The 16437-nt window shown below is 41.5% G+C and overlaps 1 protein-coding gene across 2 annotated transcripts in view; it reads left to right on the forward strand.

The window, feature by feature from the left end:
- The first annotated feature begins 293 nt into the window (after positions 1-293).
- lhfpl4a (LHFPL tetraspan subfamily member 4a) overlaps positions 294-16437 on the forward strand; it is a 75884-nt gene continuing 59740 nt past the window's right edge. For both annotated transcript variants that reach the window (XM_050036946.1, XM_050036947.1), the window contains exon 1: positions 294-793. In XM_050036946.1, the coding sequence (XP_049892903.1) occupies positions 388-793 (406 nt within the window). In that variant the 5' untranslated portion in view covers positions 294-387. The remainder of the gene's footprint in view (positions 794-16437) is intronic.

The raw sequence follows: 16437 nt of genomic DNA on the forward strand, positions 1-16437 counted from the left end.
CTGTCGGCTCTGCTGTGTCTTTACGCGCTGAGAGGAGCGAAGGAGAGGGGAGGCTTTCCCGTCAGCTGAATCACGCACCGCCACAGAATTGATTGACTGATCTGAGCGGAGGAAGGAGGGAGGAGGGGGGTGGGGGGCATTTGGATGTGAGACTTCTCCAAAAAATATCTGCTGGTTTACTGAGGTTCAGGGAGGAAGGGGACCAGTCACTGGACATTTGGACATTTGTTTGTTTTCTTTATAATTTTTTTCTTCTTTTTTTTAATATAATTTCACTCCACCTTTTCTACCTAGGGATAGAGGAGGATAAAAGGAGATCAAGAGAAGAGGGAACACCAGGCTGACGCTGCTGTGCGGGGGGGTTAGTTGGGGGGGTGGGAGAGAAAAATGCTGCCTTCGCAAGAAGCCTCCAAAATCTATCATGACAATTACATGCGCAACTCCAGGGCCATCGGGGTCCTGTGGGCCATATTCACCATCTGCTTGGCCATCATCAACGTGGTGGTCTTCATCCAGCCCTACTGGATCGGCGACAGCGTCAACACTCCCCAAGCCGGCTACTTCGGCTTGTTCCACTACTGCGTGGGCAACGGGAACTCCAACCGGGAGCTCTTGTGCCAGGGCAGCTTCTCCGACTTCAGCTCCATCCCGTCGGGAGCCTTCAAGGCGGCCTCCTTCTTCGTATTGATGTCCATGGTGCTCATCCTTGGCTGTATCGGCTGCTTCGCCCTCTTCTTCTTCTGCAACACCGCCACGGTCTATAAGACGTGCGCCTGGATGCAGCTGCTATGCGGTAAGGACAGAAGACACTTTGACGTGTTTTGGGGGGGTGGGCAGGGTGGGTGAACAGGGGGGTACTCCCAACACTTTTTGGTGTGCGGGAGACTTTAAAGAACGAAACATCAGTATCCCCACCTCACCTCTTTTGCCTTAGGCTACACCTTATCTCGTTGTCAGAAGTGCCACCTTCCAGATCCTCCACAGGATGAGAGCAGCGGGAGCGAACAGGGGACTGATTCCTTAACAGTAACGCAAAGATGAGTGAAACGTCCCCACTGATGTATCAGAAAGTCGTGTGAGGCATTCAGGATCCTCCCTTGAGAGTGACCTGCATGTTTTCACCGAACTGAAAAACATAGTATCTCAGTCATCTGTCATTATTTCACTGTGCCTTCAGACATCTCTTTGAGAGGTTTGGAAGGCTTGTTGGCTGGGTCCTCTCCAAAACCCCCATCATTGTGACACTGCCTGTTTTTTTTTGGTCCAGCTGGTTAAAATAATGTGTCAGGGTGTAATTGTATGGCATTATGATAATGAAATGCCTTCAGTAGCATTGCATCAAAGATCACAGCTTCAACTTTGGTTGCCATATCTGCCTACCAGATTAGCCTGCATTATGCATGATCTGCACATGTATTCCAGTAATGTATCCCCACTCAGCGTATTCATTCATCCGTGCAACACTGGAACAAACTCCATGTAAAGGCTGTATTGCATATGTAATTGTATTAGGAGGTGCAATAAGCTGTCAGATAGACACAAATGAGCAGATCAGAGAGGGACATTGGAATAAAGCAAGACTCAGTTTTTATCAGTGTTAGGTACAGCAGAACCGAGTGAGGTTTCTAAATGAGACCAAAGTGATGAGAATTTTTAGTTTTGTCAATAATATTTTTCTTTAACCTTTAGTTTGCTTTGGACCTTTCATCTTCCTCTCTATAGGTGTAAAAATGCTATATGTGTACACTCAGTTGTGACAGATTCATGTAGTAGCAGTAAGCTGTGTATATGTGTTCATTCCCAGGCTGGTGTTCTCCCATCACTGAGTGTTGGAACAGATTGTATCAGTTCAGGTGGAGCCTACAAGAGTCGCCAGCCCAGTCAACATCAAAGAATCCCCTGGTGGATTCCTAATCACACAAACCACTAATTAACTCAACATGATGCAGATGAAATTGGTTTTAAATGTGTTTAAAAGGGGGCAGAGTGTTCATGGCAGGTGGTTTTCACCATGCTGAACATGAGGTTTGATGTTGCTTTTTGTTGAGTTTTCTCTTTCTACTCAGCAAGATTCATTCACAAATCATCACTCTACTGTTCTCACTGACAGGGTAGTTACACAGTTGTGTGTGTGCAGGGAGGGGGTGGGAGGAAGGTTAATTGTGCATTGGTCTGGAAGGGCTGACATTATCTGGGAGGAGGTATTGATGGCTAGATTATTCCCTCCCACAAAGCAGCAGGAACATGGACTGTGTGAGCCCGGGACCTTTAGAGATCATTGACTTTTCCCTGCCCTCTCTGGCTCTCTGTGTCCTCAGAGACAGAGGCAAGAAAATCATTGCAAAGAGACACATAGACAGATAAAGAAATTAAGAGGTGGAAGAGAGGAACGGTGAAAGTTATTTTAAAAAAGGAACTCAAAAATAAAGGATAGTTGTCCAATAGACGGGTTTGCTGTTTCAGAAAAAGCAGGATGTGAGTGTAGATTACATGACATATGGAATCCCAGTGAGAAACAGAAGCCAATAATGCAGGCTGTTCTCACAATTGTTCAGGTGTTTTCCTACAAAAAGCAATGCACCCAAATTTGTACATATCCCATGTATTTTGAAAGGCTGCAATCACATGACCAATGCACTGATGGCAGTAAATAGGGAAGCAGTCCCAAGCACTTGAAAGGAGGCAGGTTGGGGATGGGTCACAAAAAAACAAACTGTCACACAGGACTTTATCCCAGAGTCGTGTGTTCTGATCCGTGTGGACTTTCAGTCATTTTAAGGTATGTTCTCACTTCCTAACCCTAACCACAGCTACTTTTATTGCCTAAACCTAACCTCTGTAATTTTACCTTAATTATGTAACTGTACGTTAAGGACATAACATCATTCATGGGGGCAAATTCTTAAAATATCATACAAACTGTTGTGCATGCTTTTTTCATAGGATACCATACAAACCGTTGTATGAGAATACATTGAATAATGCTAACCCAGACTTTACACAAACTTAGTTTCACAGGCAGTGACAGATCTTTAGTGTCTTAAAACATTAACCAGCAACATAGGTTAAAGCACAGAAGCCCCCTCTCACCACCTAACATTAGCAGAAAAGGTTAAAAGTCACATTAGCAGTTAGCATTACGTCATGTCACGTCACGTTATGTTGTCAGGTCATGTCACGTCATCGTGTTATGTCATGACGTCACGGTGTCACGCCACCTCACCACATCATGTTGTCACGTTATTTCATCATGTCACATTATGTTGTCACATCATGTCGTCACATCACATTATGCCATTAAGTCATATCGTCACGTCATGTTGTTCCGTCATGTTGCCCCATCATGCTGTCACATCACATTGTCACACTACGTTGAGTACAGTGTGGGAGGATAATGCCTTATTTTTGTAACGTGTGACAATAATATATTACTTTTTAGCTGTAAAGTAAGGAATTACCAATAAGATTTCAGGTTGTATTATTACATTTACAATGTCGTACAATGCGTTACTACCAGAAATAATCTTATTGTCTTAATTTTGTCATTCATCCACACCACACCACTTCCACCAGGAACAAATGTCCTGAAAGGTTTTTGTGTCTTGTAATGTCATTATAGGCTATGTTATAGAAGGGTACCAGAGATCAGCACTCACGCCTCACTGTACCTTGGCATGTTAATAGCCTTTCCTGTCAACTGCACATTAGTATGGACCTGCATTTGTATAGCACCTTTCTAGTTATCCGCCCACTCAAAGTTTTTTACACTACATTCACACACACACATTCATACACTGGTGGCCGAGGCTACCATACAAGGTGCCACCTGATACTTCGACATGCAGACTGGAGGAGCCGAGGATCGAACCGCTGATCGTCTGATTGGTGGACGACCTGCTGAGCCACAGCAGCCACAGTATGTTGGATGTTTTTCCATTCATGCTTAGTCATACTTCTGAGATCATTTTGGTGAAAGTAACGTGAAAGTGTAATCAGTAACACATTACTGTAAACAGAAAGTAATCTTAAGTAACTTATCGCTTTAAAATGAAGTTAACAAGTAATATGTAATGAATTACATTTTGACAAGAACTTGCCCAACAGCGGTTCAGTACGTAGCGATACTTGAAGAACGTACTGTAACAGGCCAATGACCAATTATGATTCTTTTTATAAACCTAACCTAAATGGTAGGGGCGCTTACTTAGTGGGTCATATTAGAGGGTAGGAACAAATGACAGGGCTGGATTTTAAAACCAGAAAATGTCGATGGGCCACATTTTCAGCAGCGAGCTTCCTCCTATCCACTTTTTTGTTAGCATATATATACACACACACACACACACACACATATATATATATGACCCTCTTCTTTTTTTTATTTGCATTTTTTGAAGATTTTATAACATAATAAAAAACAACAACAACTATCAAACAAAATAGGAAAAACAAAACAAAACAAAAAACAAAGCAAAACAAACACAACAAAACATAAAACAGAATAATCGGACAAACAAACAAATAAACAAGTAAATAAAAATAGTTCAATTTATTACATAAGGTTTCAGTCAGAGGATACATAAAGACACAATAAAGATTTATCTTATCTTATCTTATCTTATCTTAAGATAAAATGTTAGACTACATACAGACAGTTTTCATTTTAGTTAGCCCTGCTAGCGTGATGTGCTTGTGGAAACCGCAATCATAATAGCTTTTTACTGGCAGAGGTTTTATTGCACTTACTTACAGTAACAAGCGTAGTTGTCATCAACTAGAGTAATCTTGAAGTTACATTCCCTTCATATGCACAGCGGCCCCTCTACTGTTGTCTGACTTCACTCTGTTGTGTTTGTGTGTCTGAGTGTGTGTGTGTGTGTGTGCTGTAAGGAGGAGGTGGACCCGAAATGCAGAGAGCAGGAGAGAGGCTGCAGGCTGATGATACATGAAACCAAAACTTTAAAAGGTAACGATAAAAGCCAATAATGTTCGAGCTCACTTTTATTACGGTCTTGATTAAATTTGCTTCCGGCCGTTTAATACCGAGTCTCAGTACCAATCCCTGCCCAGGCCACTCAGAGGTTGCTTCTGAGCCTCATGTGGCCTGTGGGCCTCTAATTGAATAGGCCTTCTATAGATTATAGAAACAATTGATAAACTGAGACGGCTCACTTTAGAGTCATTTCCTGGATCTGTGTGACATGGGTTTCCCCACGAGGGAAGTGGGAGAAGTGAGCGTGAAAATGGGAGAAGTGAATGTGTGCACAGATTATGACTGATTCATTCCACCCAAGGTCACTGAAGTAAATAACGGACCAATTTTTCACAAGGCACATATCTCAACATTCTGACACTAAAACGACATTTTTCAGATGGAAAAATCTGGAGAGAATTCTCTTTGTTCGAGACCTATCCCTATTACTTGTGATGCGTTACCTTTTATTATGGAGCATCCTTTGTTACACATCTCACTGATGGTGTTGCTCAGAAACCCATTTATATGGGCCTGATACTAAGAGGGACTCATAGTAAGTGCACACCTGTGAATTCAGTTTTTGCTCAACCATAGTGCCTATCACTCCTTATAAAAAATAACCAGCAAAAACTAAGGCCAGTGAACAGTAGGTTTTGTGTGTGTGTGTGTGTGTGTGTGTGTGTGTGTGTGTGTGTGTGTGTGTGAGTGAGTGTGTGTGTGTGTGTGTGTGTGTGTGATGTTCTTTCTATTAAACATTATTAATCACAAAACAAAATGCTAAACTCTTATTAAGAATCAATCAGGATGTTCCCAGGTTATCTCTGTCCTCTCCCTGTGCTTCTCAGTGCCTGTGCCTGTTGTCTACCACTTACTGGCTGTAATGAACTGAGGTCCAGAGGTCCTGTGTACTGCAGCATGTCTTGTCATCAGGTGTGTCTTGGGCCATTAGGCTTCATTATGTAGGAGAGCTTCCTGTCTGGGGCGTTTCCCAGCAGGCTCCGTGGTGGTCAGTAAAAACAGACTCAGCATCTCCTCTTGAAGGAGCCAAGGCCATGAAGAGGCAATGCATATGGAATACTGTTAAAATGTAAAGGGAGTTGGAGCTTCATGTCAGATTAAAAAGCAGAAGCTTTAGTTAGAGTGGTTACAGCTCTTTTTTGTGGTCCTCAAGCTTTTAAGATCATATTTACCATAAACTCCTTTCACTTGGATAATTTTACTTGTCCTCCCTTAATTGTCTTCTTTTCTTTTGTCTTAATGAGTAAACAAGTGAACATCTTAGCTGATTATAATCTCAGTGGCGGTGTTGGTGTACATTTGCATATTCACTTTAATATAAAAATATTTTCAGCTTGTGTTGTAAAGCAATCTGCCATCATGCTGTAAATACAAAGCCTCCCAGATTTTCTCAAATACTTTTGAATGAAAGATAATTGCTTATTTGTTTTACGGTGATGTTTATTGAGTCCAGGAAGGACTATGTTTTAGACTCATACTGCACAACACTTGAAGGGAGTTGGGTAGATGATGGGTACACAAAGCGCAGAACTTGTGGCACATGTTCCACATGTGGGTATGTCATCAAGTTTTATTCATGCAGACTGTACAATGACAGTGCCTACTGAATCGCAGGCCACAACATACGATGCAATAGCTTCCCATACAGAGTGTGCAAGGATGCTGCACAGGTTATTACTTCTCTAACTATGAAGCAGTGTAAACCTAAAGTTTTGCACTATATACTGCGATGTGTCTGTGTGTGTTTGCTAGCTACTCGGTTGCTCACCTGGCAGCTGCAACTCCACCGCTATTTCCTTCAATGCTTCGTCCTTCTTTACGTGATCATGGTAAGCGCTGGAGGACACATTATACTGGTGAGGCTTCTGCTGCCAGAACTCCACAAGTTTTCCCCCTTTGGCACGATTTGCCTCATGGCAAGCTGCTATCTGTCTGTTTGTTTGGGTTTAGTGCCAGTGTGTCATGTTATGCTGCATTTCTATTGGATGGCTGGTAGACATAGGTCAGAACAGCAGTCACACAGTGAGATGGCCATGCCAAGTTTCTGACACTGTCAGAAATTCTGACCGTGTCAGAAATTTATCCCAGGCTGTCTTTGATCGCAAGACCATGATAACGGCCATTCTTGAATCTCTCTCACTGTGTGACGTAGCACCACTGTTTAAGAGCCATGACCAAAGATATTGCTAAGCTTCTTTCATGTTGGTCATCTTTCGTGTGGGACAGCCCAAAATCGCACAGTGTACATTGGGCTTTAGGCTAGAAAAAATTTTTAGGTAAAGAATCTTTACCTCAGGGATACATGATATTGGACTTCTGCAGATATCCGATATGCCGATATGTAACAACTAATTTGGCCGATAACTGATACTATTATCGATATATCCACTTTTTTCCCACCTAATTTTAGTGATTATCAAGTCTCTCCTGTAGTGGAATTGACATCATATTGTACATGCAGTCTTATCATGGTGGCCCACCAGCAGATGGAGACATGGAACAGCATACTTTTTAATGTATGTATTATTTATTCATAGTGCCGATTCTGATATCATTATTGATGACATACTGATGCTACCGTTTTTAAGTTACGTAACATAGGTAGGGTAGGACTTTGGCGTAACAGCATTTCTTATCTTGAAACCTGCTCTGGTTATACACTGCTGGAGTTAAGTTCACAGAATGAATGTTTAGCTGACAAATCTGCTACATTTGAATCCATGTTCATCTGCTTATCTGAGGCCAGGTCACAGGGGCAGCAGACCAAGCAAAGCACCCCAGACATTACTCTCTCCAGCAATGCTTTGCAGCTCCTCCTGGGGGACGCCAAGGCGTTCCCAGGCCAGATGAGATTTATAATTCCTCCAGCGTGTTTTGGGTCTACCCAGGGCCTCCTATCAGTGGGACGTTCCAAGAACACCCTAATGGGAGGCACCCAGGAGGGTATCCTAATCAGATGCCCAAACCACCTTAACTGACTCCTTTCAACGCAAAGGAGCAGTGGCTCTACTCCAAGCTCACTCCGGATGTCCATGCTCCTCACCCTCTCTAAGACTGAGCCCAGCCACCCCACAGAGGAAAACTCATTTCAGCCGTTTGTACCTGTGATCTCACTGTTTTGGTCACTACCCAGAGCTCATGACCATAGCTGAGGGTTGGAACGTAGAAGGACCAGAAATTCGCACTCTGACTGAGCTCCCTCTTCACCATGACGGTCTGGTGCAGTGCCCACGTCACTGCAGATGGCGCACCAAACTGCCTATCTGGCTCATGCTCCATTTTACCCTCACTCATTAACAAGATCCCGGGATACTTGAACTCCCTAACTTGAGGCAGTAACTCTCTCCCAACCCAGACAGGGCAATCCACCGTTTTCCGGCAGAGAACCATGGCCTCAGATTTGGAGGTGCTGACTCTCATCCGGACCGCTTTATGCTTGGCTACAAACCACCCCAGTGAATGCTGGAGGTCACAGCATGATGAAGCCAACAGAACAACATTGTTTGCAAAAAGCACAGACGCAATTCTGAGGTCCCCAAAACGAACCCCTCATCCCCGCCTGCACCTTAAGATCCTGTCCATGAATATCACAAACAGGATCATATCAAGGGACAACCCTGGCAGAGGCCAACACCCACTGAGAGAGTGTTTGATTTTACGCAGAGTATGTGGATGCAGCTCTCACTTTGGTCATACAGTGAACCGATGGCTCGTATCAAGGACCTCAGTACCCTGTAATCCCACAGTACATCCCACAAGACTCCCTGAGAGACACGGTCGTAAGCTTTCTCCAAGTCCACAAAGCACATGTAGACTTGATGAGCTAGTTCCCATGATCCCTCCAGCAGCCCTGCAAGGGTAAAGAGCTGGTCCACTGTTCCACAGCCAGGACAAAAGCCGCATTGCTCCTCCTGAAACCGAGGTATGATAGTCGGTCAGAGCCTCCTTTCCAGCACCCTGGAGTAAACTTTCCTAGGGAGGCTGAGCAATGTGATACCCCAATAATTGGAGCACACCCTCCTGTCCCCTTTTCTGAAAATGGTGACCACCACCCCATTCGGCCACTCCACAGGCACACATTTGAATCCATACCATAATAATCTAGGCAGCACTAATTGCAAACAACAATCCCCAAAAATGCTAACTATATGTGGTCTTTAATACTCTGAATTAAATAGTAGGGCAACAGAGCAAAATGTACAACATTTGGTCTCTTTAGGCAATAGCATGGTAGGATTCATTGTTGAATTTACCATGAAATAATAGAACCTATTGATAAACTGACAAAAGTTATTTAATCATAATTTTATTTTATTAAATCAATGTTCTGAAGCCATAACTGTAGCAAATTGCATGTTTGTGTCAGAGGATGCAGATAACAATAATGCCACAATGAAATGATCGCTGGAGTTACCAAAGTCTCTGTGGCAGTTAGCTAATGCCTGTTAGCACAGCTTTGAGTTTTCTCTCCTGCAGCCACAAAGGTCACATTTTACTTTTTCTGGAGGAAGCTGACATAATATGTGGGAAGATTTCAGATAGGCTTCCTCCTCTTTATTATTCCCCTGTGTCATTTCCCGACACCTTCCTTTTCCGCTCCGTGTTCCCAGCATCCACAGGCCTGCTGGTGTTTCCCATCGACACATGGAGTATCAGCAGTAGCTCAGAGGTGTGAAACTGAGAACACACTTACAGTGTATTAGTCTTACGCTCCTCGTCTGAAAACACAAACATTCTGAGAAATGTTGTCACATTTGTTCATGATTTTTAACAACATTCCTCTCACTCTGGGAAAAAAACCCACTTTCTGCATTAGACGTATGCTCAAGTACTCCATAGATTACAAGGAAGCAAAACAACACATGCTTTTTCTCTTCTTCTTTTTTTTTTTTTGTAAATGCAGCATAGAGAAACATGATCTTATTGACTGAGTTATAGGATACATTGTTCCAGAGAGCTTCTCTTCACGCTCAGATAATTCAAAATTCAGGAATCATTCATGAATGCTGTTTTTCCTGTCTTGTCTTTCCCTTCACTGGCGAGCAAATCATGTGATGTTTGTGACTATTTTAAATGCTGGCATGAGCTCAGCTGTAAGCTCAGTGATCTATAAAAGATAGGTCCCATCAGTGGTTTGCTGGGTCAGTGCAAAATAGTGCAGTACAGACAAGTTCTCTGGAAAGTCGACTGTGCTCCAAAGATGCCAGAAAATGCTCAGACGGACAACTTCATTTCCCCAACAACAGATTCCTCAGGTATTGAAGAAGGTGAATTAAAGTGCTCTTAATTTGACAGGTCATCAGAAGTGACTAACTGAAAGAATCTTTTTGTAGCACACAGGCTGAGTAGATATTGGATGGTCTAGTTTAAACCCTGGTCGTTGCCAGAGTGATTCCATTTCTCAAAGGCAGCATGCTGTGCAGAGTCATCCAGTGTGATTACAGAGGGAGTGTCACTGTGTTGTACATGACACATGTATTACTCTATTCATTATCCTGTATCTAGTCGATTCTGCCTAACTTAAAAGTTGTTTCATGCTGATTTATTGCATCATGCACACAAAGATAATTTGATTTTAGCCTTGATTTTGTGTCCAGTTTTGATACTGTTTCAGGTCAGTGCCACAAATTTTGACTTCTGACTTACCATTCCTGTGAAATTCACCTAAATTCACCTAAAACTCCTATCCAAGGCATACCCAAAGTAAACTCAAAACACTGAAATAAAAGCTTTTTTTTTTCTTTTTCGACTGAATATTTTCTTGAAAAAAGATGATGTAGATGACTAGAATTGGAGATATTAGCTGGAAAACACAATGGGGCCATAGCATGAAAACTCACATAGTCAGAATTCAAAGTAGATAACAATATCACAGAAAATAAACATTTTACACATGTTTTTCTAAGGTTTGTCCAGGGGCTTTCAAAAGTTGGGGTAAAACAATGTCCTGAAGGTGTGATTATGAATGAAAAACAAGTCAGCAAAGACAGAAATATCTCTTTAGGAGCTTACTGTGTATAAAACACATCTAGAAAACATCATCTAATAAGTAAGACTGTTTTTTAAGACAACATAAGAGCCATTTATTTATCATTTCAGTACATTTATAACAGTCTATGGTGCCAAGGAATTCAAACCTCCTGTGGAGGTGAGGGGTGTCATTGACTACAAGACACAGAAGCCACTGGGCCAATCGCTGGCTATTGATTGGCTCTGTAACCTAAGGAAGGGAGGCAGGCCCTTCCTTTCAACACAGGCCCTTGTTGGCTATTGAAGCCTAGACTGTCAGTATGGAAACGCCTACTGACTCAAGTGAGGTGTCAATTAAAAGCTTAGAGTTCAGCCACCAACTTATTGATACCGAGCTATTGGCAATATTTATATGCAAACTGAAGTTATTATGGACAGCATGTTGAGAAGGTTTGAAAGATGCAACAGCAATCCGTGGATATCTTTTGATGTAATAATGTTTTTGGACAATTTTTTTCTTGCTGGATTTAGATCGTCTGGACCTTTGGGAGTGTATGAGGAATGTTTTTGTTGGAATATTAGCAATCTGTGGATTAAAATAATGCATAATAGGCGAGTTATACCTGTTTGTTTGTTGTTTGTCTGACAGAAGTGTTTATTGAACCTGCTGTGGTGGTTGTAACTTGAAATGGTCCACACCATTGAATGACAAGAAGTATAGCTTTTGAACAATAGGTTGTATAAGTAAACTGAAACACAGCAAATACAGCAGAATGAAACCTTACGAGGATCTGCGATTATGCTGATTTTTAGAGCTCCCGGCCTGATCTGTCTGCAGGGATTGTCTTTTTGGCCCTCTGTGCCTCGTTTGTGTTTTGTCTTATCCATTTTGCCACTTTATACCATGCTGTTTAATGAGGTAACACTGAGCCCAAATGGGGAAAGATGTGATTGGGCAAGCCAAGTGTCAATTAAGGAAAAAAAAAAAAAACAATGGGCTGATCAGACAAAAAAAAAAGTTGTGTCAACCCAAAAGGCACATTGGCCCATTGGGAAAGTGCCCACTCTGTCAGATGGCTTGTCCAGCCCTGGTTACAACACAACTGATGAACATTTTAGTAGCCTTATTAGTAAAAGTCTAATGCTAGGTGTATTCAACCAATACGTCAAGTCATATAGGAATCAAACAACCAGAATGGTATTAGCTAAATTAACCTTTTTACCTCATTTTAGAATTTAATTAACAAGTGTTTGATGCATTTCATTTTTTTTGTGTCCCATGTCCCCTGTGTCCCCTGTGTTTCTTAATTTGCATGTGATTTGTCTGTTTGCTCATGTTTTCATATGTTGCCATGCATTGAGCTCTCAAGGCCACTGTCATTTCGACCTGAGGAACAGAAGACCGTCTTGATACTAGTTAGCCAGTTAACACATTAACAGCACAATCCAGTGTTGAAAGAACAGAGCATATTTACCATGTGCCAGTAAACAATAATAGAAACCATCCAGAAAAGGTTTTGCTTTAGAGCTCAATGGCTAAAGAAGAATATCATACCTTAACAAGTTTGTTTTAGTCTTACTACCTCTTGACTTTAGCTCTTTGTTTACTTTCCTCACCTCTGTCTCTTTTCTCCTGCACTGAGCTGAACTGCCAGTCGGAGGGATTTCATTTACTGACAGGCACCGCCATCGCCGATTCAACATGCTGAGTTGGGCAGAAAAAAAAAAGTAGAGGGGAGCATTAATGCAGGATACTCAAAACTGACTAGGGCGACAGACGCTCACACACAGCCCAACACTGACGTCAGACGACCGTCGGCTTGCTGTGTCAAGGCCTCTAAAGCCACTATGTTAAGGATTTTAAAATTTATTTTCTTCTACAAATGAAGTATAAACAGCACGCTATTCACTGAGGTGAATCACTTACACTGCAAATTACTTCCAGAAAGTTACAATATTCAACTGTAATATTTCACAATATATTACATTATTATCACCTTAAAGGTTACAACTGTGATATTTAACTGTATTCAAAATTTTATTGGGAAATTCATGTAGGTAAATATAGTAATTTTACTATACTTTAGCATATATTTACACTACTTTAGAAGTACACTGCTAAATCACAGTAATATATGGAGTTTAACTGTGAGATTACAGTGAAATACAGTAAATTTACAGGGGCCTACTGCTAAATCACAGTAATCCAATGTACATAAACTGTGAAGATACAGTTAAATACAGTAACTTAATAGGAACATACCATTATATCACAGTAATGTGGCTTAAGTGTGAGGTTATAATTAAATATAATAATTTTACAAGAGTATACTGCTAAATCATAGTAATATGTAGGCATAACTACTGTGGGATCTTAGTATACTGCTGCCATTTCACAATAATTTATTGTAAAAATGATACAGTAATTTATTGTGAAAGTAATGCAACTATTAGATAGTAATTTACTGTAAATGTACAGTCAAAAATTTTACAGTGTACATCATGCAAATTTCAAATCTTAAAACTAATGACCATTATAAACTTCACTGCACACAGACACTTTGTGAGCAAAACCTCTGACAATACAAGATTTTTTTATTAATGTGAATTGCACAAAACTGAACTACACAGGCCATAGAACCTTGTCCTCTCCATAAGTAGCAAACTCTCCTGGATGCATTGTTCTGCTTTCTATATATTTAATGTTATAGTTTTTCTAAAATATCTATAAAGTGAGCAGTGTATGATAAGCGTGAAAGCATATGAAAAAGAAAATTTCCTCCAATAAAAACTGATCACAGCTATTGTAAATATGAAAATATTGGTGCACAATTAAGACCAGGATTAGTTAGATGGGATACTTCATAGAGGTGAGACAATACTGAAGTGACTAAGACATTCATTAACAGTAAAGAACTAGTCCATACCCATTGAGTACAGTATACCATATCATGACTTAGTCATACCAAAAATTAGAAAAACAAAAAACAAAAAGCATTGGGCCACAGGGGGAGCCACAGCGATCTGTCGTATTTTAGCCATTTTTAAGCATTTTTCTGTTGTTATAGCGCCACCCAGTTGCCAATTAGAGTTAAATTTCTCCAGTCACCTTGAGTCGTCCTGTTCTACATATCTACCAAGTTTAGTAAAAATCGTTATGGCGGTTAGGCCAAGATAAGTAATTAGCTCTCTAGCGCCCCCATTTTGTTTGATGGGGTCAATAATGGAGGGGTCCCCTCAGATTATGTGTGGTCATATGCCTACAAAGTTGCGTGGTGATCGGTGAAACCCTTGAGATGTTATACACCTTTATGTGATGAGCCACGCCCTCCGCAATATTCATTGCCTTATAGAAGCTCAGTTTTAGTAAGTTTTCCAACTTTTGCCAAGAGGGAACTTTAGATATTGGTCCCTAGATTATGTTCACCGGGTTTCACGCAGATCGGTCAAACTTCCTAGGAAGAGATTGATTTTAAGTGTTTTTCAAAAAATTCAAAATGGCGGAAAATCTATATAACCGGAAGTTATGGGTTCTTGCGGCAAATTTGTTCTTCGTGAGGAGAGGCATCTCTGTGCAAAGTTTCATGTCTCTACGACATACAGGGCATGAGATATGCCCATTCAAAGTTTGCAATTTCAATCAGTTGCTATAGCGCCCCCTTTGGCCAATTGATGTAATATTGCTTCATTCGCATCCTCCCATGACCCTCTACCACTGTGCCAAATTTCACATGGATTGACCAAGTCAGTGAGGAGAAAAACGTGGAACAGACATACCCACACACAGACAGACAGTTTTCGTCATTATATAGTAAAATGATAAAATAATGATAATCCCATGCCAGCAGAATATCTGTCAACAGTTGGACTGCATGCGACAAAGATGCAGCTCTTTCTTCTCAGTTTTGGCAAACACCTCACAGAGTCATGGGTGTGTGGTGGCAGCCTTGGTGGAGACAGCAGTGCAGCCTTTGTGTCTGTGCTGTGTAGGAGAAAAAGCTCTTCACTGATATACAGAGACAAAGCAGTTAACCTGCTTCCATCCACTGCTAGAGAGACAAAAGAGGAGGGCTGCAGCAAAGAGGCAGCAAAGTGCTATGATTTAAATTCTAGATCCACTGCCTCACCTGCTCCCAGCACTTACTCTGGTATCCTGCTGGAAACAAAGGCACTGCCATAAGTTTTAATGTCACCATTGACCCCCCTTATACCCCCTCTCTTTTATCCATGGCATATGTGACACTGATGTCATTTATCAACTCCCATTTTCCAACTTCTTGCATGTTGCAGTAATTTCAACAGGGTAGTGTTGTCTCAAATCGCACACTGCCATTTTGCACTTACCCAAAGTAATGACAGCTTTTTTTAAACAGCCTGTTAGGAAAAAAAGGTAAACAAATGACATTATTTATCTCACGTGTACGTTGGCCAGAATTGCCCCTCAATTACAATCAGGGAATTCCATTTCACATACAATCAATCTGTTGATGGGTGGGTATAAAAGGCAGCGATCACAGTGCGTATAGATGCACAATGGCTTATTTGTCACTGTTAGAGGATGTCGTGGATGGGAAACTCAGGGACCATCATCTTCATCATCCTCAGGGACCAGCAAGACCTACTGGCCAATGATGATGAGTGGCTTATGAGCCAACTCCGACTGTGCAGTGCTGCTGGATCTCAGCGCTGCGTCGGGCCAGGCGTTACAAAGAAGCACCAAGCAGGAACCAAGCTGTGGTGGTGCTGTGCTGCAAATTGTGGCACAGCTGAAAAACCTGCCAATGCCCTGACCCCAAGCCCTACGCCCGGTCATTTGATGCATCGTTTATGAAAACAAAGCATATTTTTAAGAAATCAGTCGAGTCAAGAAAATCAGATTTAGAGTGTTTATTTCAGATAGTCACTGAAAATGGCAAATGACAGTCAGCTGGAAACATCCCTCGGTTTTATGTTGAAATAAATCACCGCAAATAGCCTTAACACCTAAGTACCAGACCACATCTTCTTGACTTCTGAAACAGTCTGAGGCCGCAGCATTTACAGCATCTGCCATCAGCTGCCACTCCACTGAATTTTTAGCTTTAGTAATGCCCATACTGAGTCCACTAAACAACATTGTCTTTCTGCTATCAACCTCCCCAACAAGACCTTCAGCTTCTCTCTGTGTGAAGTTTCGTTTTTTACCTTTTCTTGCTACATTTGCCATGCTCTTCTTCATGCAGTTTCTTAATGAATATTGATTCACTGGCCATTTATAGACACCTGTGGGTGGGGCAAGACCATAGGCGTTTCTAGCCCATTTTTGGGGGTGCTGAAGCACTCTTAAATTGAATCGCAGCACCCCTAAAATTTGAGAGATTTTTTTTTTTTTTTCTTACTGTATGTCCTTTTTAAACAAGCTAGAAAAGTGTCAAAACCAAACAGTACTTGGTTGAAACATAATATTTTAACAACAAAAATACAGCCCCCCCCCC

The sequence above is a fragment of the Epinephelus moara genome, chromosome 24, assembly GCF_006386435.1.
Source record: "Epinephelus moara isolate mb chromosome 24, YSFRI_EMoa_1.0, whole genome shotgun sequence".
NCBI lineage: Eukaryota > Metazoa > Chordata > Actinopteri > Perciformes > Serranidae > Epinephelus > Epinephelus moara.